Below are 25464 nucleotides of genomic sequence, written 5' to 3'. Positions count from 1 at the left end.
AGATTGTCGAAAAGTTGAGATGGATTCCCAAGGGATCACCATTGCTGGTAGAGAAAAAGTGTCATAAGAAGAATCAAAATTTTAAGCCGAAGAAATAGTGTGTGGCCAATAGACATCGCTTCAAATCATACCACGGGGAACCCTTACTTTATCCTATAAAGTCGGCACCCGTTGCCGATTTTAATGTTCAGAATTGATGCGAGACGAAGTCTAGCTCAAAGACTATAAAGAAAAACGCTTTTTGGGAGAAAACCCAAATCATTTAATTACTTTCTTTAATTTTATTTATTTTTATTGTTTAATTGCTAATAATACTTTTGATGGTTTTTTTTGGTTTCGTGCAGATCTTTTGGAAAATAATTGTTGGTTTTTGGGGAAGGCGCGATCGAAAAAAAAAAATTCAGATCAAGAGGTGACTTTTAGTCATGGTCATGACTAATTGGCACCTCGCATGCTGTTTTTTTTTTTTTCCACCCGACCTATCTTACCCAACCAATTTCCAGAATAAGATATAGTATTTAGTCTGACTAAACACTACCTATCACATTTTTCTTCTCTCTATCCAATTTTAACCCTAAATCTCAAAAATAAAATAAATAAAACAATAAATTCCTAATCTCTGTCCCTTTCCCTCTCTCTTTCTCTCTCTCTCTCGCTCAGACCTTCATCTTCTTTCCCCCTTCCGCCGAGCCAGACTCCTCCGTCGCCTTCTCCAGCAAGCCGACACTAGACCACCTCAAGTGCGCCTCCGCCGCAACTTCGCCTCCTGCACACCTTTGCCGATCTTCTTCTTCTCTCTCTTCTACCGTCCGCCTCCTTCCCCCTTCCAGACGCGATTCGCCCTCCGCCGAACAAGATCAGCCAAACGCCGCCGAATCAGACGCCTCCACCGTGCTTCTTTTTCTCTGGTTCCCTTCCCCCCTTTCCACTGCGTCGCCCTCCTCCGTGATCTTCCCTCTGCCGAGAACAGAACGTCAGATTTCCTCCAGACTCCGCCCACGCCAGACGTCACCCTGCCGGTTCTCCTACCGGACATCTCCGAACCGGTTCATTGGTAGTATTACTTCATTCCTTATTCCTAATACTGTCAATTTTGGGATTCTATGTTGAGAATTGGGTGATTACTTACACTGCTTTAGAATTCCCTGGTTGAATTTTTGTCCTTACTATATAGGAATTTGGTTTGATATTGATGTCGAATTTTTCTTGCGTGATGGTAATATTGGGGCGATAGAATTAGTTTGTGCAATTCTGATTCTGATTCTTTTGGATAGAATATTACATTGCTATTCTTGGTGCTTTGGAATTGATCTTCTCCAAGTGATACATCTCAATACTTGTCGCATTTGGGTGTTAGATATAGCCTTGGTTTGGTTCTAGGCTACTGTGTTGCCGATTATTTTTTTTTGCAGATTTCATGGGTAAGGTTTGAGCTTCGACCACAAGCTCCATTAAGGCTACTCAATCAGCAAGTATCACCAAGAAGAAACGCATACAATCCGTCATTCCATCTCTTGCCGTGCCACGTATCCCCACGGGTGGCACCTCTTCCACTGGCCATCGTGGGCGTCGCGCTGCTACTCAACTCACCCCCACTTCAGTTGTTGGAGGTAATTTGGATATCCCAAACCCCCAAGACCGCCAGCGTTATGAGCAATGCTTAGAACCATGTTGAAAGATCATCACTGGTAAACTCTTTCACGCACCAACCTTAGAAGAGCTTCATGTCACCACCGAGGTAAACATGTATCTTTCCAATATTGGTTGGACCTTGTTTGCTACTTTTCATCTACCAGAAATCAATGAGTTGGTCTATGAGTTCTTTCTACATTCCAATTCACGTTGCCTGATGCGTTTGATCTTTTTACGCCTATTTTCGTCCATTTTCGATTAATGGGGAAAAGTTTTCATCATTCTATAACTGAATTTGGTATAGCATTAGGTGTTGTATCTGAGCTAGATTCTCAAATTGCCGAATACTCGCGCAGTTTATGTGATTATGCTGAACCATATTCTAGTGAGTTCTATGACTTTTGGCAAAAAATTAGTGGTAACGCCTCCCAGTTTCATCTACGCGATGCTCATTCCTCATCTATCAAACCTCCTGCTTTACGACTCATGCATAAATTCATTGCCTATAATTTAACTGGTAGAAAGGATGATGCAGGTGTGATTTCTAAAGTTGAGTTATATATGTTATGGGGCATGACTCGTGGCATCAAAATAAGCTTTCCCTTTTGGTTGGCCGATAGATTTTCTCGTGTGCTTTCTACTAAAGGCGGCAACGTCATTCACGGCTCTTACATCACTCACCTTGCCCTTAACCTTGGTCTTATTTATGATGTTTCTATTGAGTATCTTACTTATTTTTCTCTTCACAGGGCCTGCTCGATGACGCCACTGGATATCCCCTGTCTAAAGGCAATGAAATTGGTTACAGACTCCTATGGGACTCGGTTCTTCGCCGGCACACCGGTCTGTGGATCTCCACCTTCTCCAGACCTCCCTGCCCTTGATTCCGATGCACCCGCATCCCCCTCTCATGACTTCCAGACACAATTTGATCACTTGCGAGCTGCACTCGGGCACCAACAAACTGAACTTTCTGCCCTCTGAGCTAAGAATTCCACGTTTTGCACTGAGGTGACTGCAACCCTCTTCGAGCTAAAGCTAATGATCCATTCACTCATCCCCCGCACCGATTGAAATCGGCTCGTCAAACCAGGGAAGCATTACTCTCCCCTTCTCTTCCTTCTATTTTCATTCTTCTTTCTTTACATTGAGTTGCATATCTTAGGTGTGGGGAGAGGAGTTACGCAAATTTTTGGGCAAAATTTTCAATTTTTTTGGCTACTTTTTATGTCTGATTTGTTGTCCTTTCACATGTTTTTGAGATTTGTCTGAAGTTAGTCAAAGGTGTTTTATGTGATAGGTTAGTTTGGCATGACTAATGACATTTGGTTGGTGATATGTTGAGTCAAGTCGATGTTTGAACCATGTGAGATTTGAGCCTATGTTCCAAAAGTTACATTAGAGAATAAATTGTATACATTTAAGCTTTTGGAAATTTCTTTCATGTGCGATTTGTAGTGCGCAATTAGACGACCTAGAACTTGAGTGATTATGCATATTGAATTTGCAACTATTGAGTCTTGTGTTTTGAAAATGATAAGGGCATTAGATAACCCCATTAAGCCTTTCTTTATTATCCAGCACAATATATTCCCCTAGTTAGCCCATTTGAGCCTTCTTAGCCTATTTTTTCTTTTATAATAAACTGTCTTTTAGCCTCATACCCTTCTTTTGATTAAGCCTTCTCCGATTTGAACCCTATGTTAGAAAGAATTACTTTAAGTCCATGTTGTGATGCACTTTATTTCTTCGGCACTAGTTAGAAACAAAATTTGGGTACGAATAAGTCATAGTATGAAGGAATAATTATTGGTAGTGAAAGTATATATATATAAAGGCAAAAGCCAAAAAAAAAATATACAAAAAAAAATTAAATAAATAATAACTAAATAAATAATAAAATAATCATCTTGATGAAGTATTTCTATTTAATTATATTATTGAAGTTTGGGTAATGAATAAAGTAAGGATTTCATTGTTTTTGCCGATTTGTTTAGCATGTGCTAGCATCGTGTTCTTAATGTATTCTTTTTTGACATACTTAGCCGTTGTTTATCCTTTTCCTACCCCTAACCATAAGCCCCACTACAACCCTTATTGAAAGTCCATTTGATTCTTTATGTTAGATTCTAATACTTTAAGCAAGGGAGATTTGATTTTTAGTCAAGCCTATAGGATAATCTTTTGTTGCACTACTTGAGTGTTGAGCCAATCATACATTTCATTCCTTCAGAGAGCATGTGTGAAAACACTTTATCTTGTGAGGTTGACTTGGCTTGATGTGTTGGATTTCGGATTGAATTGGTTGTGTTGGATTCTCTTGTCATATTGAGTCCTTTGCGATTTCTTTGGCTTATTGCGAATCTATGCTTGAGGTCAAGCATAGTTTAGGTGTGGGGAGATTTGATAGTTAGAAATCACATGCGTTTTATGTGCATATCATATGTGATATTTGAAATGATTTTGATTGGATTCTACCTAATTTATATACGTATTGTTTATTTGTTGTGTGCAGAGGGCAAATATAAAATTTGACATAATTGGCAGAAAAAGTAAAGAAAAATTCAGATTTACACCTCCTGGTTAGTCATGCACATGACTAACTATACCCTCCTGACATGAGAATTTAATTAAAGGCTCAAAAGCCCAGCTACAAAATAATTAGGGCAAAAATTAAATAAAAGGAGATGATCACACGTAGAAGGGAGGAGAGAACAGCCAGAGCAGATACGTACAAGAGCAGAAGACTGACATACTCATAGATCGCGCAAGAGTAAATCAACATAGAAGATTTCCCCTCCCACTATGACTTTATCTTTATCTTTTGTTATTTGTTATTTGATTATGGAGTAGATACTTTTCTGGTTTGAGGAGTGATATCGTTTTGGTTCTTTTGTTTTGAAGATTCCTAATTTTCTTTATAATAGTTCTTTTTAATTATCAATATTTGTCTAATTTTGAGAATAACGTTTTTGGTTGTTTGATTGATTGAATATTTTGGTACCAATATTTGAATTAGTCTGATAATATAAAGTCAATTTATGTAGGATATCTGTAATTGTATTCGCACTTGAATAGTTGACAACCGAGTTGAATAGTTCCTTCCCGGGGGTTAGACAATCAAATCTAATTGCTCATCTTAGGTAGTAATTGTTTTGAATTGGGTTTTTCTAGATTAGAATGCGATTAAACAATATTTTTTATGGGCCACCTAGGTTTATTTGCTTAAATTAGAGGTAGTTAACGGTCGTACCTTAATTACCTACACTGTTAAGAAAAATTGGTTGTCAGAGCTTGTTGGTAACTATAACCAATTTATTGATACTTTAATAAGAACTATCTTTATTGAATCAATGATAAAAGACAAGTGTCATAACTGCATCATCCCTTGAGCCAAACATCCCTTAAGAGCTAATTCTCCATTAATTTAATTGCTTTCTTATTTTATTTTTATTAGATTATAAAAAAAAATTCCCCCTGTAATACCCCGTAAAATAATCGCCGAAAGTTCGCCGGAGTCGGACAAATTTCATTTTGGGCATGATTTATTTTGGTCTTTTATTGTAATAAATTAAAGAGTTGAGTTTAAATTAGAATTAAAAATTGAGTTTGGGCCAAAGTAGAATAAAATAATTACTAAAGGACTAAGTATGTTACGTTAAATTAAAAAATAAAATAAAATAAAAAAAGAAGGAGCAGCAGCAACCAGCACGCCCGCCAGCGCCGCCGCCAGCCCCTGCTCTCCCTTGGAGTTCTTCTAAAAAATTCTTCATTTTGGTTTCTTCTCTTGAGGTAAGTGGGATTAATCTTAGATAGATTCATATGTTCTAATCCCTAGACCTTTCTACTGATATCTTTTTCAATATTCTTGTCAAATGGGTTTGCCCTAAAAGTGTTAGGTTTTGCCGATTTCATCTAGGAAGTTGATTATAATGTTTATGTGAAGATTATTATTGGATTTTAAATTGAAAAGCGTATAATTTATGGGATGGGTTTGAAACCTTAGTTTTGCCCTAACCTAGTTATGGTTTTTGGAAAAGGATTTACGATTATATTTAAATATCATGATTTTTGGAATTAGACCATGCCCATTGTGATTGAAATATTTTTCGAATGTTTATTTGGCGAAATAAAGTTAAATTATAACGAACTTGTTGGGTCTAATATCCTACTTTTGATCGCTTAAATATTGCCAATTGGAATATTTTGAGTTTAATACACTCTTTTTGAAATTTGCCTAAGAGCATGTTGAGTATTTGGTCAAATTGGTAATTGAAACTACCCGTCGAGTCCGATCAACTCGTCGATTGTTTGGATGATAAAGCATAGCCTTCCACCTCTGTGCCTTGCAAACATGTGAGGGTATACCGGTATTTTAGGATAACTAGCTAACCCTGAACTAGATCCCGAATGGGCTAGGTCGAGGGATCGAGATGGCGGGTTCCCTTTTAGGGTGATTCCGAGGTGCCCGTCATTCACGATGGAAAGGTCTTTAGACCGTAATCCATGATGGAGGGATAGATTGCGTACAATCCCCTCTTGGTATGTTATATTGGAGACTAGAGGGTTGTGGGCCGTATGGCGCCCCTCGTCAACTAATAAAAAATTGATTTACGTGTACTTTGGATTTCGAACCCTTATGTACACATTGTGGAGTTTCCTTTGAGGGTTATGACCCTATGTTTGTTATTTGAAATTATGTGACGTGTCATACGAAGTAATAAGGTCGGAAAACCAGGTCGAGCCGGCCCTGATTAAGGCCAGTGGAGTTTTCTTCGTGATGTGCTCATCGCTATTATTTGAGAATGAAAAGGAGGTATAAGGGAGGCGCTAAAAGACTCGTTTGTGTGAGTTCCCCTTATGTGATACGTGTCATTTTATTCGACTATCTTCTTCAAATCATTTTGTGGCATTATATCGCATTAGTTTATCTTCGATTAATTGCGCTTACTTAACCGTTGTGTTGACCCCCTTCTTACGATTCTTTTTGTAGGTGATCATGCTTCCGTTATGCTTAAGTGATGCATTCACGTCATATGATCCATCGGGGGAAATGAGAATTACCTTACCGTCTAAAATGTTTTGAAATTCATTGATTGTGTTTAAAGACTAATGCAATTTGAACTATTTCCAATATATGGTTTTAAAAAGAACTTTATTTAGTTAATTGATAAACTAGTGCACTTTAATTCTAAGTTCCTATTAGTTGTTGGTATTTATTATTTAAGCCTTAGCGCCACAACGTAGGACTCGTTGATTGATGAACGAGCCTTCCGGTGTGGTGTGGCGGTGACGCTCCGGTTTGAGCTGGCCGGGGTGTTACAGTTGGTATCAGAGCCAAGTTAAAGGCTCATACTTCTTGGTTATTAAAACTTGAAGATTTCAAAATTTCTAAAAGCAATTAGATCATGGGCTTAGTCGGGTTTGGGTGCATTCATGGCATGCATTGCATTTTATGTTTATTCCATATGTTTATGTGTATTGTTCATGCTATCTGACTAATTGGAGCTTATTAGGTCTAGTCTCAATTAGCAAGATCTCCCTAGGCGTGCTCGTCAGCCACCTGTGGTACCTGATTCCGATGAAGAGGTTGAGAGTAGGCAATCCCAAAATCCCGAGCCTCCAGTTCAGGATCCCGTTCAACCGTCAGACCCGACTTTGGAGATCTTTCGTCAGTTTTTGGGACAGTTCACTCAGTAGCCCCGGAGTGCTATGGATGCGGTGTTACGTCATAGTCCTCCGGCTTTCACGGGTCAATCGGACCCGACTATTTTGGGAGAATGGTTGGATCGTTTGGAGACTATATTTGAGGTGGTGAAATGCCCGGAAGGAGAGAAGACGATGATAGCTGCATATTATTTAGAAGGACTAGCCAAGAAGTGGTGGAATAATGAGAAGGCTTCCGGGAGCAATTTGGTTGGATTACCGTGGGATGCATTCAAGACGATGATAAGGGCGCGCTTTTATCCTCCGCACATTCAGAGAGCAAAGGAGGATGAGTTTAGTGCCTTGGTGCAGGGCAATATGACGGTGGAAGAATACTTCACGCGTTTTAATGAATTGGCTGACTACGCTCCGGATTTGGCAGCGAATGATCGGTGCAAACTGACAAGATTTGTTGGTGGACTGAATAGAGACCTTCAGCGGTTCTTAGCCGGCTTCAGTGTGTCGACCCTTCAAGAAGCGTACGAGAAAGCAGCTAACATCTATCGGGCAAATCGAAAAGCGTATGATGAGCGGAGGGATGGAGCCCGCATGGCAGATAGAGGGAAAGGGAAGGTGAGCGAGGGTTTGAAGAACTATAAGCGAAAGGATCAATCGGAGAGGTTTTCGGGTACACCCTATGCATCTCGCCCTAAATTCACTCAGGGGAATTCGAGTGACAATCGTGGAGGTCCGACTATTTGTAGCAGATGTGGAAAATCTCATCCTGGAGTTCGTTGTGACTGCCAACCCATCACTTGCTATTACTGCCATGAGCCGGGACATGTTAAGAGGTTTTGCCCCAAGTTAGTTGGAGCTCCGAATGCATTTGAGAGGACCCCGGTTCCACAGCAGCAAGGTCGTACACTGCCATTGGCACCTCAGCGTGCAAGAGGAGGGGGAAGGAGTGGCCAGAAAGGTCACATTAATGTCATGACGAGAGGGCAAGTTGTGGAGAACTAGGGAGACGTTATGACCGGTACGTTCTTGGTGAATTATTTACCTGTGGTTATTCTCTTTGATTCCGGTGCATCCCTTTCTTTCATATCGAGTAGATGTGCTAAGAGGTTAGAATTAGATTCTCGAGTAGAGGTTTCGGTGGAGATTAGGCTACCTTTAGGAGAGCTAGTGCCTTGCAATTGTCTTTTCGTAGGAGTGTCTGTAATGATCGGAGGCATAGAATTCCCTACTAATCTTTTGAAGCTTAAATTGGCGGAGTTCGATATCATTTTGGGTATGGATTGGTTGGCTACCTATCAGGCCCGAATAGATTGTGGTGGGAGGAAGATCTTTCTTCGGAGCCCTTGCGGTGGAGAAGTTGTGTATGAGGAGATTCCTTATCGCCCATCGATTAAGATAGTGTCAGTTGTCTCTCTGCATGAGTTAACTCGTAAAGGTCACCCGTTGTTCCTATGTGAAGTGCACGATGTCTTGGGAGATGAGAGTCAGCTTTTGAACATGCCGGTGGTAAAAGAGTTTGCGGATGTATTTCCTGATGAGATACCGGGTATGCCGCCTCACTGTGAGATAGATTTCACGATTGATATAATTCCAGGAGCATAATCGGTGTCTTAGGCTCCCTACCGTATGGCACCTAAGGAGTTAGCCGAATTTAATGAGCAACTTCAAGAGTTGTTGGATAAAGAGTATATCCGGCCGAGTAATTCTCCTTGGGGAGCGCCCGTTCTATTTGTTAAGAAGAAGGATGGTAGTCTTTGGTTGTGCATTGATTATCGAGGATTAAATCAAGTTGCCGTTAAGAATAAGTATCCTTTTCCAAGGATCGAAGACCTCTTTGATCAACTGAAGGGAGCAAGCGTATTCTCGAAGATAGATTTGAGGTCGGGATATCATCAGCTTCGGATTTCAGACAGCAATATTTCGAAGACAGCGTTTCGAACTCGTTATGGGCACTATGAGTTTACAGTGATGTCATTTGGGTTGACGAATGCTCCAGCTGCCTTCATGGACTTGATGAATAGAGTCTTCAGACCATATTTGGATAAGTTCGTTGTGGTCTTCATTGATGATATATTGGTGTATTCTTCGAGCGAGGAGGATCACGCAAATCACCTCAGGTTAGTGCTACAAGTATTGAGGGAGCATCACTTGTATGCTAAACTGTCTAAGTGTGAATTTTGGTTGAGTGAAGTAGCATTTTTGGGGCATGTTATTTCAAGGGATGGTGTTTCGGTTGACCCATCAAAAGTGAGCGCTATTGAAAATTGGCCCCGACTAAAGACGCAGACAGAGATTAGGAGCTTTTTGGGGTTGGCCGGGTATTATCGGAGGTTTGTGCAAGACTTTGCACGATTGGCAAGTCCATTGACATCGTTGTTGAAGAAAAATGTTAAAGTAGTGTGGAGCGAATCTTGTGAACAAGCTTTTCAAGAGTTGAAACGGAGGTTGACAGTTGCACCGGTATTGGCATTGCCGATAGATGGCCGAGAGTTCGATGTGTATTGTGATGCGTCAAGACGAGGATTGGGGTGCGTGTTGATGCAAGATGGAAGGGTGATAACATATGCTTCGAGGCAGCTTAAATCGCATGAAGAGAACTATCCAACTCACGACTTGGAAATGGCGGCTGTCGTGTTTGCTCTCAAGATATGGCGACATTACCTTTACGGAGTTCATTGCAAGATTTACACCGATCATAAGAGTTTGAAATACATATTCACTCAAAGAGAGTTGAATCTGAGACAACGGAGGTGGTTGGAATTAGTAAAGGACTATGACTTGGATATTTTATATCAGGAAGGCAAGGCGAATGTGGTTGCTGATGCTTTGAGTCGGAAGTCAAGTCATGACGTATGTTCGATGACATTACCCGTAGAGTTGTGTCATGAGTTCGAGAATCTGCAAATTGAGGTAGTGGGTCCTAAGATGATTGAAGGATATATGGGTGCCTTGTCAGTTGAGCCGGAGATTTTGAGGGAGATTCGGGAGGCTCAGGTTGTTGACGATGATTTACTCAACTTAGTGATAAAGGTGCAACAAGGTGAAATAAGCGAATTCCATGTTGGTCGGGATGGAAGCCTAAGATTTCGAGACAGATGGTGTGTGCCCAAGGATCGGTTGGATATTAAGGAAAAGATACTTAAAGAAGCTCATAGTTCTCCATATTCAGTGCATCCCAGTTGCGATAAGATGTATAAAGATTTGAAATGACATTTTTGATGGCGCGGTATGAAAAGAGACATTGCAGAGTATGTCGCCAAGTGTTTGAATTGCCAAAAGGTCAAGGCGGAGCATAAGAGACCTATGGGTTTGTTGAGACCGTTGGAAGTTCCGGAATGGAAGTGGGACTCGATTGCTATGGATTTTGTGACCGGATTACCAAAGTGGAGATCAAGCGCGGATGCCATTTGGGTAGTTGTTGATCGATTGACTAAGGCAGCAGTTTTTATCCCGATAAACATGACTTGGAGCATGCAGGAGTTGGCAAGGTTGTATATCCAGCACGTGGTGAAGAGGTATGGAGTTCCGGAGGTGATTGTCTCGGACCCCGACACCCGTTTTCAGTCGCATTTTTTGCAAAAGCTTCAGAAAGAGTTCGGTACTCAGTTAAGGATGAGTACGGCCTTTCATCCGATGACCGATGGGCAGATTGAATGCACCATTCAGATTTTGGAAGATATGTTGCGAGCTTGTGCATTGGATTCTCAAGGCCAATGGGAGGATCAGTTGGCTCTAGTGGAGTTCTCCTACAATAATAGCCATCAAGCGACCATTGGGATGGCACCCTTTGAGGCTTTGTATGGGAGGAAATGTAGAACGCCGTTGTGTTGGAGTGACCTAAGCGAAAGGGTTGTATTGGGGCCCGAAATGATTGAGTAGATGATGAATCAGATTCGTAACATCAAGGCTAAGATGAAAGCCGCCCAAGATCGCCAGAAGAGTTATGCCGACCTTGCTCGGAGGGATGGGCATTTTAAGGTGGGTGATCATGTATTACTTAAGGTCTCACCGACGAAGGGTGTGAGGAGATTTGGTATTAATGAAAAGTTGAGCCCGAGGTATGTAGGGCCGTACGAGATAATCGAAAGGATTGGAGAGGTGGCCTACAAGTTGGCTTTGCCGGAGGCATTGAAGAGGGTTCATGATGTTTTTCATGTCTCTGAATTAAGGAGATACGTGGCTAACCCATCTCATATACTTCAGCCGGAAGTCTTGGATCTTCAGGAGGATTTGGTGTACTCAGAGCAACCTATTCAGATAGTGGCTTTCAAAGTTATATCGACGCGGAACCGTAAAATAAAGATGGTGAAGGTAGTGTGGTCGTGGCATGGGGTTGAAGAAGCGACATGGGAAACCGAGCAAGAAATGCGAGAAAAGTAACCAGAGTTGTTTGAGGTAGCTCCGGGCGTGCAAATCGATTTCGAGGACAAAATGTCCTAAGGGGGGAAGGATGTAATACCCCGTAAAATAATCGCCGAAAGTTTGCCGGAGTCGGACAAATTTCATTTTGGGCATGATTTATTTTGGTCTTTTAGTGTAATAAATTAAAGAGTTGAGTTTAAATTAGAATTAAAAATTGAGTTTGGGCCAAAATAGAATAAAATAATTAATAAAGGACTAAGTATGTTATGTTAAATAAAAAAAAAAGGAGCAGCAGCAGCAGCCAGCACACTCGCCAGCGCCGCCGCCAGCCCCTGCTCTCCCTTGGAGTTCTTCTTCTCCAAAATTCTTCCTTTTGGTCTCTTCTCTTGAGGTAAGTGGGATTAATCTTAGATAGATTCATATGTTCTAATCCCTAGACCCTTCTATTGATATCTTGTTCAATATTCTTGTCAAATGGGTTTGCCCCCAAAAGTGTTAGATTTTGCCGATTTCTTCTAGGAAGTTGATTATAATGTTTATGTGAAGACTATTATTGCATTTTAAATTGAAAAGCATATAATTTATGGGATGGGTTTGAAACCTTAGTTTTTCCCTAACCTAGTTATGGTTTTTGGAAAAGGATTTACGATTATATTTAAATATCATGATTTTTGGAATTAGACCATGCCCATTTTGATTGAAATATTTTTCGAATGTTTATTTGGTGAAATAAAGTGAAATTATAACGAACTTGTTGGGTCTAATATCCTACTTTTGATCGATTAAATGTTGCCAATTGGAATATTTTGAGTTTAAAACACTTTTTTTGAAATTTGCCTAAGAGCATGTTGAGTATTTGGTCAAATTGGTAATTGAAACTACCCGTCGAGTCCGATCAACTCGTCGATTGTTTGGATGGTAAGGCATAGCCTTCCACCTCTGTGCCTTGCAAACACGTAAGGGTATACCGGTATTTTAGGATAACTATCTAACCTTGAACTAGATCCCGAATGGGCTAGGTCGAGGGATCGAGATGGCGGGTTCCCTTTTAGGGTGATTCCGAGGTGCCCGTCATTCACGATGGAAAGGTCTTTAGACCGTCATCCGTGATGGAGGGATAGATTGCGTACAATCCCCTCTTGGTATGTTTTATTGGAGACTAGAGGGTTGTGGGTCGTATGGCGCCCCTCGTCAACTAATAATAAATTGATTTACTTGTACTTTGGATTTCGAACCCTTATGTACACACTGTGGAGTTTCCTTTGAGGGTTATGACCCTATGTTTGTTATTTGAAATTATGTGACATGTCATACGAAGTAATAAGGTCGGAAAACCGGGTCGAGCCGGCCCTGATTAAGGCCTAGTGGAGTTTTCTTCGTGATGTGCTCATCGCTATTATTTGAGAATGAAAATGAGGTATAAGGGAGGTGCTAAAAGACTCATGTGTGTGAGTTCCCCTTATGTGATACGTGTCATTTTATTCGACTATCTTCTTCAAATGATTTTGTGGGATTATATCGCATTAATTTATCTTCGATTAATTGCGCTTATTCAACCGTTGTGTTGACCCCCTTCTTACGATTCTTTTTGTAGGTGATCATGCTTCCGTTATGCCTAAGTGATGCATTCACGTCATATGATCCATCGGGGGAAATGAGAATTACCTTACCGTCTAAAATGTTTTGAAATTCATTGATTGTGTTTAAAGACTAATGCAATTTGAACTATTTCCAATTTATGCTTTTAATTGAACTTTATTTACTTAATTGATAAACTAGTGCGCTTTAATTCTAAGTTCCTATTAGTTGTTGGTATTTATTATTTAAGCCTTAGTGCCACAATGTAGGACTCGTTGATTGATGAACGAGCCTTCCGGTGTGGCGTGGCGGTGACGCTTCCGTTTGAGCTGGCCGGGGTGTTACACCCCCAATTATTTACTGCATTAGAACACGAAAGAGTGAATCACACAATCCTTGTGGAGACGATCCCTTCCCCTGTATTACATTAAATTGTGATCGCGGAATAGGTGAAGTATTTGATTGACCGAGTGACATGTCAAAAGTTCACCTGCCCAAGGAATCCTTGGAGTTGTTTCAGATTCTCAGGCGGTCGGGCATTGATGATAGCTTTCGTTTTGTTACTATCCACTTCGATACCCTTATTAGGCACCATGAAACCCAAAACATTTCCGGAGGTCACTCCGAATGCGCACTTCGCTGGATTCATCTTCAAATTATAGTGCCTCATTCGTCGGAAAGCTTGCTCGAGATCCACCAGATGTTTCGAAAAACTCTTGGATTTTTCACCACTATGTCATCGATGTAAACTTCCACCGATTTTGTCCAATTAAATCGTAAAATATTGTATTCATTGTTCGCTGGTAAGTCACTCCAGAATTCTTCAACCCAAGCGGCATCACCACCCATTCATATACTCCAAGGGACCCTGGGCATCGGAATGCCGTTTTTGCAACATCCTCATCGGCTATGAAAATCTGGTTATAGCCGGAATATCCATCCATAAACGACAGACTCCTGTTCATGGTGGCTGCGTCCACTAACATTTCGGCGATAGACATAACGTATTCATCTTTGGGTGTTGCCAAATTTAGATTGCGGTAATCGACGCATACCCGCAATTTGCCATTTTTCTTGAGTACAAGAACGACATTGGCTATCCATTCCGGATATCGACAAGTCCGGATGAATCCTGCCCCCAAGAGCCGCTGAATTTCTTCTTTGATCTTTGGGTACACATCTGGATTAAACCTTCGTGGTGGCTGCTTATGGGGTTTATATCCTACTTTTATGGGCAATCGATGTTCCACGAGCTCTCGAGCCAAGCCCGGAATTTCATCGTAATCCCAAGCGAAACAATCCCGGTATTTCTTTATAAGTGTTACCAAGGTAGCTCGATCTGCCGATATTAACAATGCACTAACCTTGGTGATTCATGAAATTCCATCGGTACTCAAATCAACATCCTCCAACGGGTCTTGAGCCTCGAATGTTGGATATGTTTTGTGCACATGTGATGGTAATTCTACTTCACCGGTGATTTCCCTGGATGATTCCAAACTACCAATGGAATTTCCTCTTAACCTTCCACGGAGTCTGCTTTGGCCGGCTTTGGATGTTGCATAACGGAGCCTGTTTCAAGCGGCTCAAGGTTTTCAAAGGAACCAACTCTGGACAGCGGCTCTAAACTTGCAATAGAGCCTGTGCCGAGTAGCTCACTACTTTCTGTGAAACCTGCTCTGAACGGATCTAAACTCACAATGGAGCTTGCTCCGGACAGCTCACATTGAATTTCGTCGCATTCGAAATTCATCATAATCTTCTTCATTCATAGGCCGTGGATTGACCCTTGTTTGAACCCTGAACTGCTTATCATTAAACATACTTTCATAATTTCCTTCATTAGGAATGGAGGCGATCACTTCTAACAATGGGATCATCTTCGAATAGTAAAAAGTCGCATCTGCAACTATGGCCTCCGTTGCGAATGGATCTTTCTCCGCTTCTACCTTTTGAACCTCGTCGCCGTCCCAAAATAGCAACTTATGGTGTAAAGTCGACGGGACACACTCACAAGCGTGAATCCAATCCCGCCCCAACAATGCTGCATATGACGGGCGACTGTCTATTATCACAAACGCTGAGGGCAACTTTTTCGTGCCAACTTGCACCTCAACAGTAGCAATTCCTGCCGGCTTGTACGAATTCCCCATAAAATATGTGGCTCGTACTGATGTTGGTCTTAAATCATCCCTCGTCTTTCCTCATTTTCAGAATGTACGAAACGGCATCACGTTAGCAAATGCGCCGCCGTCTATCAGTACTCTACCCACAGGTCGTCCTTCCATTAAAGCTCGAATGTACAGGGGCTTCACATGTTTATTCTGCTCGGAACCAATTTGATAAAATGTGACTGTTGTCACTACATCATTCCATTATGCAGCTGGCTCTTCATCTACGATCACGCCCTCGTAATTCTGCTCCCTTTCTGGAGCTTTGAACTCAGACGGTAACAACCCAACGACCGATAATTGGCCAACTTTAGCATCAAGCTCCTTCGGCTGTGTAGTTTTTGACACCCATCGGCATTGCCAATTTGGAGCGGGCCAGCGTTCGGCGTAGAAAAAATCAAGCGAGGTTGCAACTCTTTGATTTTTTCCAAGTCTTTCCTTCTGTTCCTCAACCTCTGATTCAATTTTCTTACCCTTTGCCCCCGCACTTTTCTGATTTAGCTGAATACCTTCAGCTTCCAACTTAGCCTGTAATCATTTCCTTTGTACCTTTCTTTTCTGGGACCGCGTAAGGTCGTCCATTGCCCTCATGGAATTTGCCTCCGGAACATTGACTGTCCACTTCTTCAAATCTACTACTGATGGAGGCTTCTGCGTCATTTTTGGAGTAGTGGTAATCTAATCGACGGACATAATAGTCCAAAATCGCTTTCCACTAATGACTTTCACCTCAGCCACAGTGGCATCCGACTTGATATTTGAGCCTGGAGCTGTAGCTTTAGTCATCACGTTATCGCATTCCAAAACTTCCTTGGCATTTAGAATCGTCACTTTCAGATTAGGACTCCACTCTACGACTCTAGGTTTCTTACCTCCACCATTTCCATTAGGCGTCTTTCCTACAGACAACCTATCGAAGACTGAACCTCGTTGTGGTATCCTAGGTCTGAGTCATTCATGAAGCGGTTGCCAAACCGGTTGCTTCCCTTTGTGTTGTCTCTTAGGACCTCTTGTGGACATGGTGTTAATGGATGGAGCAGGAAACGGATTTGCGTCCACCTGCATACTCTTTTTTGCTAACTTCAATCTGCCCTCATCTAAGGCCTTTTGGATTGTATTTTGTAGGTACGTACAATTGGCGGTAGCATGTGTATAGCTCCCATGCCACTTGCAGTACACTTTCCCTTTCAGTTCCTCTGGTGACGGCACTCGCTGCCCATCCCGAAGTTTGATTTGTTTGTCCTTCAACAAATGATCAAATATCTGTTCGACTTTAGACACATCGGAGGTATACTGCACACCTCCGATCTCCTTACCCTTTGTAGGCTTTAATGCTGAACAAGAATAAGTTTTTCCCTTCAGCAACTCAGCGGCTAACACATCTTGTTCTTCACAACAATCCTCATCGGCTGAAATTTCATCATCCGCACAGCAAGTTACCCCGGCTTTTCCATCTTTCTTCCACCTTCTGACTGCAGCATCCCGTCACTCTCAGATGAGCTTTTCTGCTCTCATTTCTAGTGCACTTAAATGTGAAAAATCCTAGAAATCCTGAACTTCTAACCAATCTCGAAGGTCTGATCGCATGTTATCTACTGCCATCGCAGTTGCTTGCTGTTCAGGAATTTGCACTGTGCACTGTGTCTTAGCTTGTCAAAATCTTTCCAGGAATTGTGCCATAGGCTCATCATACCCCTGTTTTATAGCTACCAGGTGGGATATTGTAGTCTCCACTGGTGGTGCATAAAAACGGTCATGAAAAAGCCTCTCCAAATCTGATCAAGACTACACGGTACCTGAAGCCAACGACGTATACCACAAAAATGCAGTACCCGTTAGAGATAAAAAAAAATAATTGCAAAAGATACCAATCATTTCCTCCCAAGTCTCCGCACTGAGCTGTAAATTTCCTGATATGCTCTATCGTTGATCTCCCATATTCACTTGAGAACAATGTAAAATCTGGCGCTTTATTTCGAATAGACAACGGCATCATCTCACTTACCCAAGCTGGATAGGGTCTTTGATACACCGGTCGCTCTTCAAATTTCATTTGTAGGAAAGCCCTACAGATACTTTCTACTAGAATATTTGTATCTATCAATGGTCGGGCATCCTGCTGATTAGGAATCAGTGGCTGCCCTCCTGGTCCCCAAGCTTGGCCAGCCATTCCTCCTTGAGGGACAACGGCATATGGAGCCTGTTGAACCCATGGTTGTGGAGGTGTGTTCCATGTAGGTTGACCTGTGAACTGCCCCGGCAATGTTGTCCCTGGATGGGTTCCGTAAACACCGCTTCCCGCGACATCCGGTCCTTCTACCATCTAAAGGCCAAAGCCTCCGCTGATTTGCTCTCCTTGCGGGCGTGAGAGAATCGTTACATTGCCGAACTGCAATACTACTCCACTCGTTGGCCCCCTGGGCGATCCAACATTTCCACGACCTAAGCTGGAATCGAAATTCCCTGTGAGGGATGGAATCCCTCCACCAGATGGAACTATTCCTCTCGGACCTCCATATGTATTTCCTGAAATTCTAGAATTTTGAACTCCACTAGTCGCTGCTCGACGTTCTTCTTCGCGAATCTGAAACGCTTCATTCCTCACAGTTCTCCAATTGCCTAGAGATTTCGTACGCGATATCCCCGATTCCAGCCTGAATACATTGATTCACTTCTCTGCGTACCATGTTCACCATTATTTCGGTCGATGATGATTCTTCTTCTTTCCTCAGTCCTGGGGTGTGGCTTCCACTGGGATGAACCGGCATTCCAATTTCAGTATTTCCTGCACCGATATTCAGACTGGAGCTCTAATTCTGATTTTCCATGGTGATCACCTTATCACTACGAAGTTGCATACACGAACCCGACTTGGTCCCACTGGGCGTGCCAATTGTTGGAACCTGAATTTTAGAAGTTCCAAAATAATTTGTCGATGTCGTCAATGTGGATTCCGGAAGTATTCCAAAGAGCCAATCCATCGTCGGGTGATCGAGATCTTACGTGATTAATCAAACTAAACTACGATAATCTACGAAAATCAAGTAAAATAAATTGCAGAAGCAGTAACTTGAATTAAATTGCATAAACGAAACTAGAACATAAAAGAACAAATAGAGAAATAGACGATTTGATCTGGTTGTGTGTGTGTGTCTTGTGTTTTTTCCTAATTTTAATCCTAAACTAGCATAACCACCTCTTCTACAAAAATGGGCAGTTCCCATTATTCTTCCACCTCTCTCAACCGCAAGGTAACCTCCTTCCATCAGCTCCCAACCGCTTCCATCATCTCTGGACCGGGTTCCATTCGCTTTGAACATCTTTCGTTGTTTCTGGACCGGGTTCCATTCGCTCTGAATTTCTTCCATTGCCGCTGGATTAGACCTACAATTTACCTTGACTTGCTTCCATCATACTCCTTAGCCGGTCTACAGGGATATGTCCCCAACAACGTCGAGTTACATGAAATCCTTATTCTTCTTTCTTTGGTTGACCCATAGAACCTTCCATATAGGACATGAGGTGCTAGGGTCTTCTATTAATGTTATGAAGTTTCCAACCCAGGGTTGATGAAACTTGTTGTCTAAAGGTCTGTGGAAGTTATACCCTCTTACTCCATGGAAGCTCCGCAACCTGATAGAAGTCGTTACCTTTAGCTTTGACTCATTTGGACTTGGGGTCCAACAAATACACTTTTCATCCCATTCGAAAAGGCTATTACAAGTTTTGTAGTATATTAAAAAAGAATATTATTTTATTAGTGAGTAGAAATGTGTAAAAAAATAATAGTATTTTTGTTATATATTTTATAATTTTTAAATAAATTAAAAAAAATTGATAGAAAAATATATTTATATTAAGATAAAATTTTAAATACTTTATCGATCCCAATTAGATGTAACTATTTTGTCATTTTCGTCTCTCAAACTCAAATATATCCATTTTCTTATTTTTATTTTTGTTTCTTTTTAGTAAAAGCAATTTTTACTTGAATAAAGAAACCTACATTTCACACAATATTACTAACAATGCCCACTAAAAAGCAAATGAATTTTTATCTTTCTAGTTTATTCTTATCTATCTATATATATATAAACTAATATCCTAAATTGACGTGCAAAAAATAAATGAATACATAAGATCTCACGGACGGAGTATTCTCTATCTTATTATTTCTAAATACTTCATCTATCCGCCACAAATAACCTATTTTTATTTTTAGTTCGTCTCACAGAAGACACTCTTTTTTATATTTTTTGGTAAATTTAACAATTTTAAATTTTAACAAATATAAATCAATTTAATTAAATTTTAAATATCTTATAGATGCGTTCTCATTCAAAACCTCTTTATTTCTATTTTTCTCCTCAATAAACAAATATGTTTATCTATATTTGAAATTACCCATTTTTTTTTATAAAATTAATTTATTTTAATTATATATAAATAATTATACTTTTTATTTATATATAATATATAAAATTTTATTCTCTAAAAAGTGATATCATATTATATATATTATATTGAGATATAATATTTAAAATATTTAAATATCAATCTTAATTTTTTTTAATTATATCTATTAATTTTTATTTTAAAAATAATAAAAACACCACTTACATAAAAATAAAAAAATTAAAAAAAATATAATAAGTATTATAGTGAATTTATTAAATTATACTATTTAAAATATCGTAACAAAAAAATCATCTTATACCGAACAAAGAGAGTATTATTTTATTTTATTTTTTTAAAAAAAAACTTTTATAAAAATTCATGCAAACATAAAATCAAGTGGCTTCAACTTTTGACTTTTGACTTTGCTTTTATTTTTAATTTTTATTTATTTTTTAAATTAATAAAAAAGGACTCTTAATTATGCTTGGATTGAATTCTAATAAAAACAAAGAAGCAATTTTTAGGATCGAAAAATACTATTTTGAGAAGCGACTTGGTTACTTACACAAAAAATTGAAGAACTTTAACCAAAAGTTATTAATTTATCCCTAAATAATAATAATAATAATAATAATAATAATAATAATAATAATAATAATAATAATAAATATAAATAATATACCATAAATAAAGATAATTAATTTATATTTTTTTAATTAGAAAATTTAAAGCAATTTTCCTTTTTTTTTTAATTTATATATTATACTTAAAGTAAAATTTAAAAATATAATTAAATTATAAAATTAAAAATATAATTGAAATTGAAACGCACCTTATTTTTTAGGTTTTTTTTTTCATAGCAATTTTGACAATTAAAAGTATTTTCAATTTTGTTACATTCAAAATAAATAAATAAAAACTGCATTTATAAATAATCTTTCAAATATAAAATTAAATTAATTCTACTTTTGGTTTTTTTTTTTCTTTTAAAACTAAATCAAATGAACTTCGGGGTGTGTTTTTTTTTTTAATAAAATAAACATATATATTTTCCACAAAAAAATTATATTTTACGTATATTCATTATTTTATATTATTACACAATCCTCTATATTTTAAAAAAATTAGTTTAAACAATTTCACAAAACAAACACACCTTGCATTTTGGACATGAAATTTTGTATTTGAATTAACTTTCTAATAAGAAAATAAAGAAAATGCTGAAATTGAAATGTAGTAAATTGATTGGTTGTAGTTTCTTTGTTTCAGTTAAATATTGTTGATGGTTTTTCAACAATACACAGTAAAGTTCGAAAATAATATCGAACTTGAATAATTAACTTGTATGTAGAATGAAATGATAAATGGATGAAAAATAAAAGGTGACCCCCAACAGAAAATATTTAATTAATTTTGTTTGATTGAAGATCATCCTTATTTTTGAACCCCCTCAATGATTAAATAACTCCTACGAAAACGTCTCGAAACGTCACTTGGTCGGTTGCCACAACTGCCACCAACTGCCCCAAGCGTTCACCTGATCGGTTACCACAGCTGCCACCAACTGCCCCCAATGTTAATCTCCTACTGACATGTGCCTTAACCGTCCACCAACCGTTCCTGTCAGTTATCGAATTCGACCGCCCAACCGACCACTCCCGTCGACTCACTTCCACAACCGTCCTGCCTTCTCAAGACGGGCGGCTAACCAACCGACCGCCTTGCCTCCGAACCATCCACCCAGATAACCCTTGGCCACCTGATGGGCCCAATGACGGGCCCACTTTCCCTCTTATTTTGGGCCACCACCCTAATTATAAATTTTATACTCAACAAATTGCCCGCCGCCACCTGACTCCCAAACGTCACTCCTTGATCTCCATATGACAAGACATTTGGGAGTCTGCAGTCTATGCAACAGTGCCGGCCTAACTCTGTCTCCAGTCACATCAATGGGGTTTTAAATACCCCATTCCAAAATCATTACCCCCATTCCCCTTAAAAACCTTTCCATCAACATTGTACAACTTCATGCATCCATTATCGCAAAAAATTTTCAGAGAAAACCTCTCTTCTCCTTCACCGTTGCTACCATCTCCTTCCTGTAATTCCAAATCCATGGCCAACCAATACGTACCCCCACTTCCTTTTGATGGAACCGACCCAGAGGTTCCATTTATTGCGTTGAAGGTGCTGACCCCAACTGTTAGCCCATACTGTACTACTCTTGAGGACTCCGATCGGATGAGGAAGGTACTAGAAGCAGGGAATTCCCTTGCCATCAACAAATCCACCTACAATGTTGTTCGTATAAACGACAACATCAAAACCCACCTGACTGACCCCGAAGAACCCTACCGCACTTGGTACAATAGGGTGGCTGAGCGCTTTCAGGAGCAATGGAAACGCCAACACATCGATCAGGCCATACTCCTTTCTACTCTTCCATTTCATCTGCACGAAAATGTGCTTTTGGCTATGTCGGCCTTCTAGCACTCAGAGATTGGAGTCTTTTTCCTGCCATCGGGCCGACCCTTATGGATGTGGCTATGATTGCCCATCTACCTATCGTGGGTGAGGACCCAGTGATGGGCGTCCTAGACAGGCAGGAGCCAGTAGCAAATCACCTGGGCTGTTCACTGGCTGGAGTGAAAGAATGGGGCTGAATGAAATTCGCAACCGACCAGCAAGGGACAACAGGGACCCCAGTGACCAATCATGAGCATTTCGCCTTCCTCATCTTCTGGCTATGTAGGTATGTCATAGTCTCCCCCTCCAAATGTGTCCTTTCCTCACATCTTGATCTAGCTATCCATTTAGCCTTAGGTCGTTTCTTTTCTCTTGGCACTCTTTTCCTTGCCAACCTTTTTGAAGGTCTTTCCAGGGTTAGCACCCGTCTTGTAGATAGTGATAGTAAAAAACTAGATACCACCGCGTCAGGCCCTTTTTGTTTTCTAGAACTTTGGTTCTGTCTTTACTTTCCTGACGCGTTCAAACTTGGTCGTCCGCCCATAACTCCAACACCCGACCATTCTTTAGGATTAGCCCTTAGCAGACTTTGTCTAGGTCATGGCCACCTCCAGTCATCCGACCCCATCATTTCTGCAATCCTAGCCGACGACCGCAGCAACTCCCATTTTTATGTATATAGGAAGTATGCCTGCTATGTGGTTGGTCCCTTCTGGCCATTCCCTGTTCCTTCGCCCATGGCCGATCCTGATCCTCTTTCTCATCCGACCTATCCCTTCTCCTGGGATTCTGCCCTCAAATCCAGGTCTTTATTTGTTAGTAAAAAATTTGATAAAAAAGGCCAAAAATTATTTTACACTTTTAGTTATTAGCCCCAATTTTTGGCATGCCAATTCGGCTGCCGCCAAGGTTTACCTGGCCCTGTCGCCTGTCCCCACCTTATTCCTCAAAGTCCGGACGGGCGGGTCATTCCCGAACTCATTCCTTCTTACCTTACCCAACTCGCCACTTATATAACTTCCAACTCTTACATTCATTTCCATTCCTCCCCCGAAATCGTAGAGACCTTCCGTGACTGGTGGTCGGTCACGTGGGCCCTGCTTGCCCTTGAGAAGGATCGGTTGCTGGTTGTTCTCCTGCCCCAGTCTGCCTTGATGTTGGGGGCGGCCCGACCCATAAGCGCCTGAAAAAAGACAGCCGCCCCGGGTGCCGGCTCAAGTGCCCCAAAGAGAAAGAGAAAAGCTTATCAGATGCAGGCAGTCCTGACCTCAGGAGCAGACCAACAAGCCGCTGAGGACTACCTGATGGCTTGGATGCCCATAAAGATCCGACCCCACCTAGGTACGTGCCAAAATTCTTTAATCACCTTAATATTCCTTAACTCTCTAACTTACATTTTTCATAAAGATCCGACCCCACCTAGGTACGTGCCAAAAGTCTTTAATCACCTTAATATTCCTTAACTCTCTAACTTACATTTTTCTTCATATCAGATCCGACACCGGCAGCACCCACCGATCAACCGGCCTCTACCCCGGCCAACCAACCAAACCTTCAAACTTATCAGCCTCAAGTAATCGACTTATATTACCATTTTCTCTCACATTCATAACTCCTCATGTATTGACTTATGTTGTTCCATCATAGGTTCCTCCCGTCCAAGTCCAACCAACAACGCCTGCATTGCCGATGATCAGTCGGGCGGAGGACCCGACTAGGAGGCAGTCCCTTCCTTCTTTGCCAGTGAGTGGTCGGGAAGGGGACCCGACCAGGAGGCAATCTCTGCCGACACCCCTAAGGGATCCAGTAAATTTTTTCAAACACCCAATACTTAACAACTTTACACACCATACTTTGAATAGACATCTGATATATTTATTGTAGACGCCATCACCAACCGAACCGGAGGCGGCAGTAGCTTCAACAGACATCGAGGCGGCTGCTCAACCGATGGCCGTACTACCAACGGAAATCGCTGATTCCTCTTATTCACTTGAAGAGCTAGCTGCCCCCGCTGCAGCCATTCCACCGCCGGAGGCGGCAGCGCATGCAGCAGAATCACTTGCTGCCATCCGTCCAGGAGGTCTCCCACTCGATATAGAAGAACTTTCTTCTTCTGAGTCGGAAGCCTCTGTTAACAACAATCTGACAGAGGTGTAAGATCTTCGAACCTTCCTTACACGCACATATAGATTTAGTTAAATACTAAAATATTCTATATTTTAATTTCAGGGCCTCAGGACTGCAAGGACCACTGTCGGTGGGCGCAGAGTCGGCAGCCAAAGTACCAACCGCCCGACCTCCCCGACGGATGGCAATCCTAGCGCCTTCTGTGACCACGGTCCGCCAGGAAGTAAGTAAAATCCCACAAGTAACTCTTACCATTCATCCTACCTATCATACTTAAAATTTTGAACTTCTTCTAGGGTTGTCTTGACCTAACTACGTGGTCGGCCGTTCCGATTCCGGCGGATATCCGAGCAACCTTCGCTCAGGCTGTCAACCTCCCCTTTTCCGACTTTGATCAGATTCCTTTGAATGTCTCATTCAGGTGGTTGGTGGCTTATTATTTTAGACTCTTTCAGTCTACGGCCGCCGTAATTCTACATTAGCTGATGGAGAGGCTAACTGAGCTCTGAAATGACATTCTACTCGCCCGACTCCTATCAGCCGAACCATCCCAGCAGAGATGCATCCATCCAGAAGAATGAGGGAGAACTGGACGTGTTTCATCGGAGCAATCCGTTCTTGTGGACCACGTAACCGACGAACGTCTGATTGAAAGATATTAGAAGAACGAGGCCGACTTGGATCAATAATTGAAGATTCAAGCCTGGTCTCAATTTATTAAACGATATCAGGTCATTGCCGACAACCGATGCGTATCCAGGGCCGAAGAAAAATGGTCCCAGATAAAAATCGCCATAGGGGCCCTTATGTAAAACTTAATGTAAATTTTGACTTAGTAAACAATTTTTGTTTCCTATTAACAAGGATCAATTTCCATATTCCGAACCCCCAGAAGCCAAATTAACCTCACTTTCCCTTATAAAAGACTATTACCCCCTGTGATAAAACAAACAACCTCAAAATTCTGAAATTGGAACATACCTGAGGTATAAATAAAATTTCACAACATCGGGCCCATGTTCCTTTGAAAAACTGGGAAAGTGCCCTTCAACCCTTCTTC

The 25464-nt window shown here is 40.8% G+C and overlaps 2 protein-coding genes across 2 annotated transcripts; both read left to right on the top strand.

The window, feature by feature from the left end:
- The first annotated feature begins 7344 nt into the window (after positions 1–7344).
- Positions 7345–8298, top strand: LOC127252510 (uncharacterized). Its single transcript, XM_051276702.1, has one exon. It carries the CDS (start codon positions 7345–7347, stop codon positions 8296–8298), a length of 954 nt encoding a protein of 317 aa, XP_051132659.1.
- Positions 8299–23524: 15226 nt separating this feature from the next.
- Positions 23525–24434, top strand: LOC127252509 (predicted GPI-anchored protein 58). Its single transcript, XM_051276701.1, has 4 exons — positions 23525–23615; positions 23768–23847; positions 23922–24017; positions 24159–24434. Exons 1-4 carry the CDS (start codon positions 23525–23527, stop codon positions 24432–24434), a joined length of 543 nt encoding a protein of 180 aa, XP_051132658.1.
- The last annotated feature ends 1030 nt before the right edge of the window (positions 24435–25464 follow it).

Source organism: Andrographis paniculata, unplaced genomic scaffold (assembly GCF_009805555.1).
Source record: "Andrographis paniculata isolate CXL003 unplaced genomic scaffold, ASM980555v1 Contig46END, whole genome shotgun sequence".
In the NCBI taxonomy this organism is placed as follows: domain Eukaryota; kingdom Viridiplantae; phylum Streptophyta; class Magnoliopsida; order Lamiales; family Acanthaceae; genus Andrographis; species Andrographis paniculata.
The sequence above is the reverse complement of the archived record's forward strand: the minus strand, read 5'-3'. Positions and strand labels throughout refer to the sequence as shown.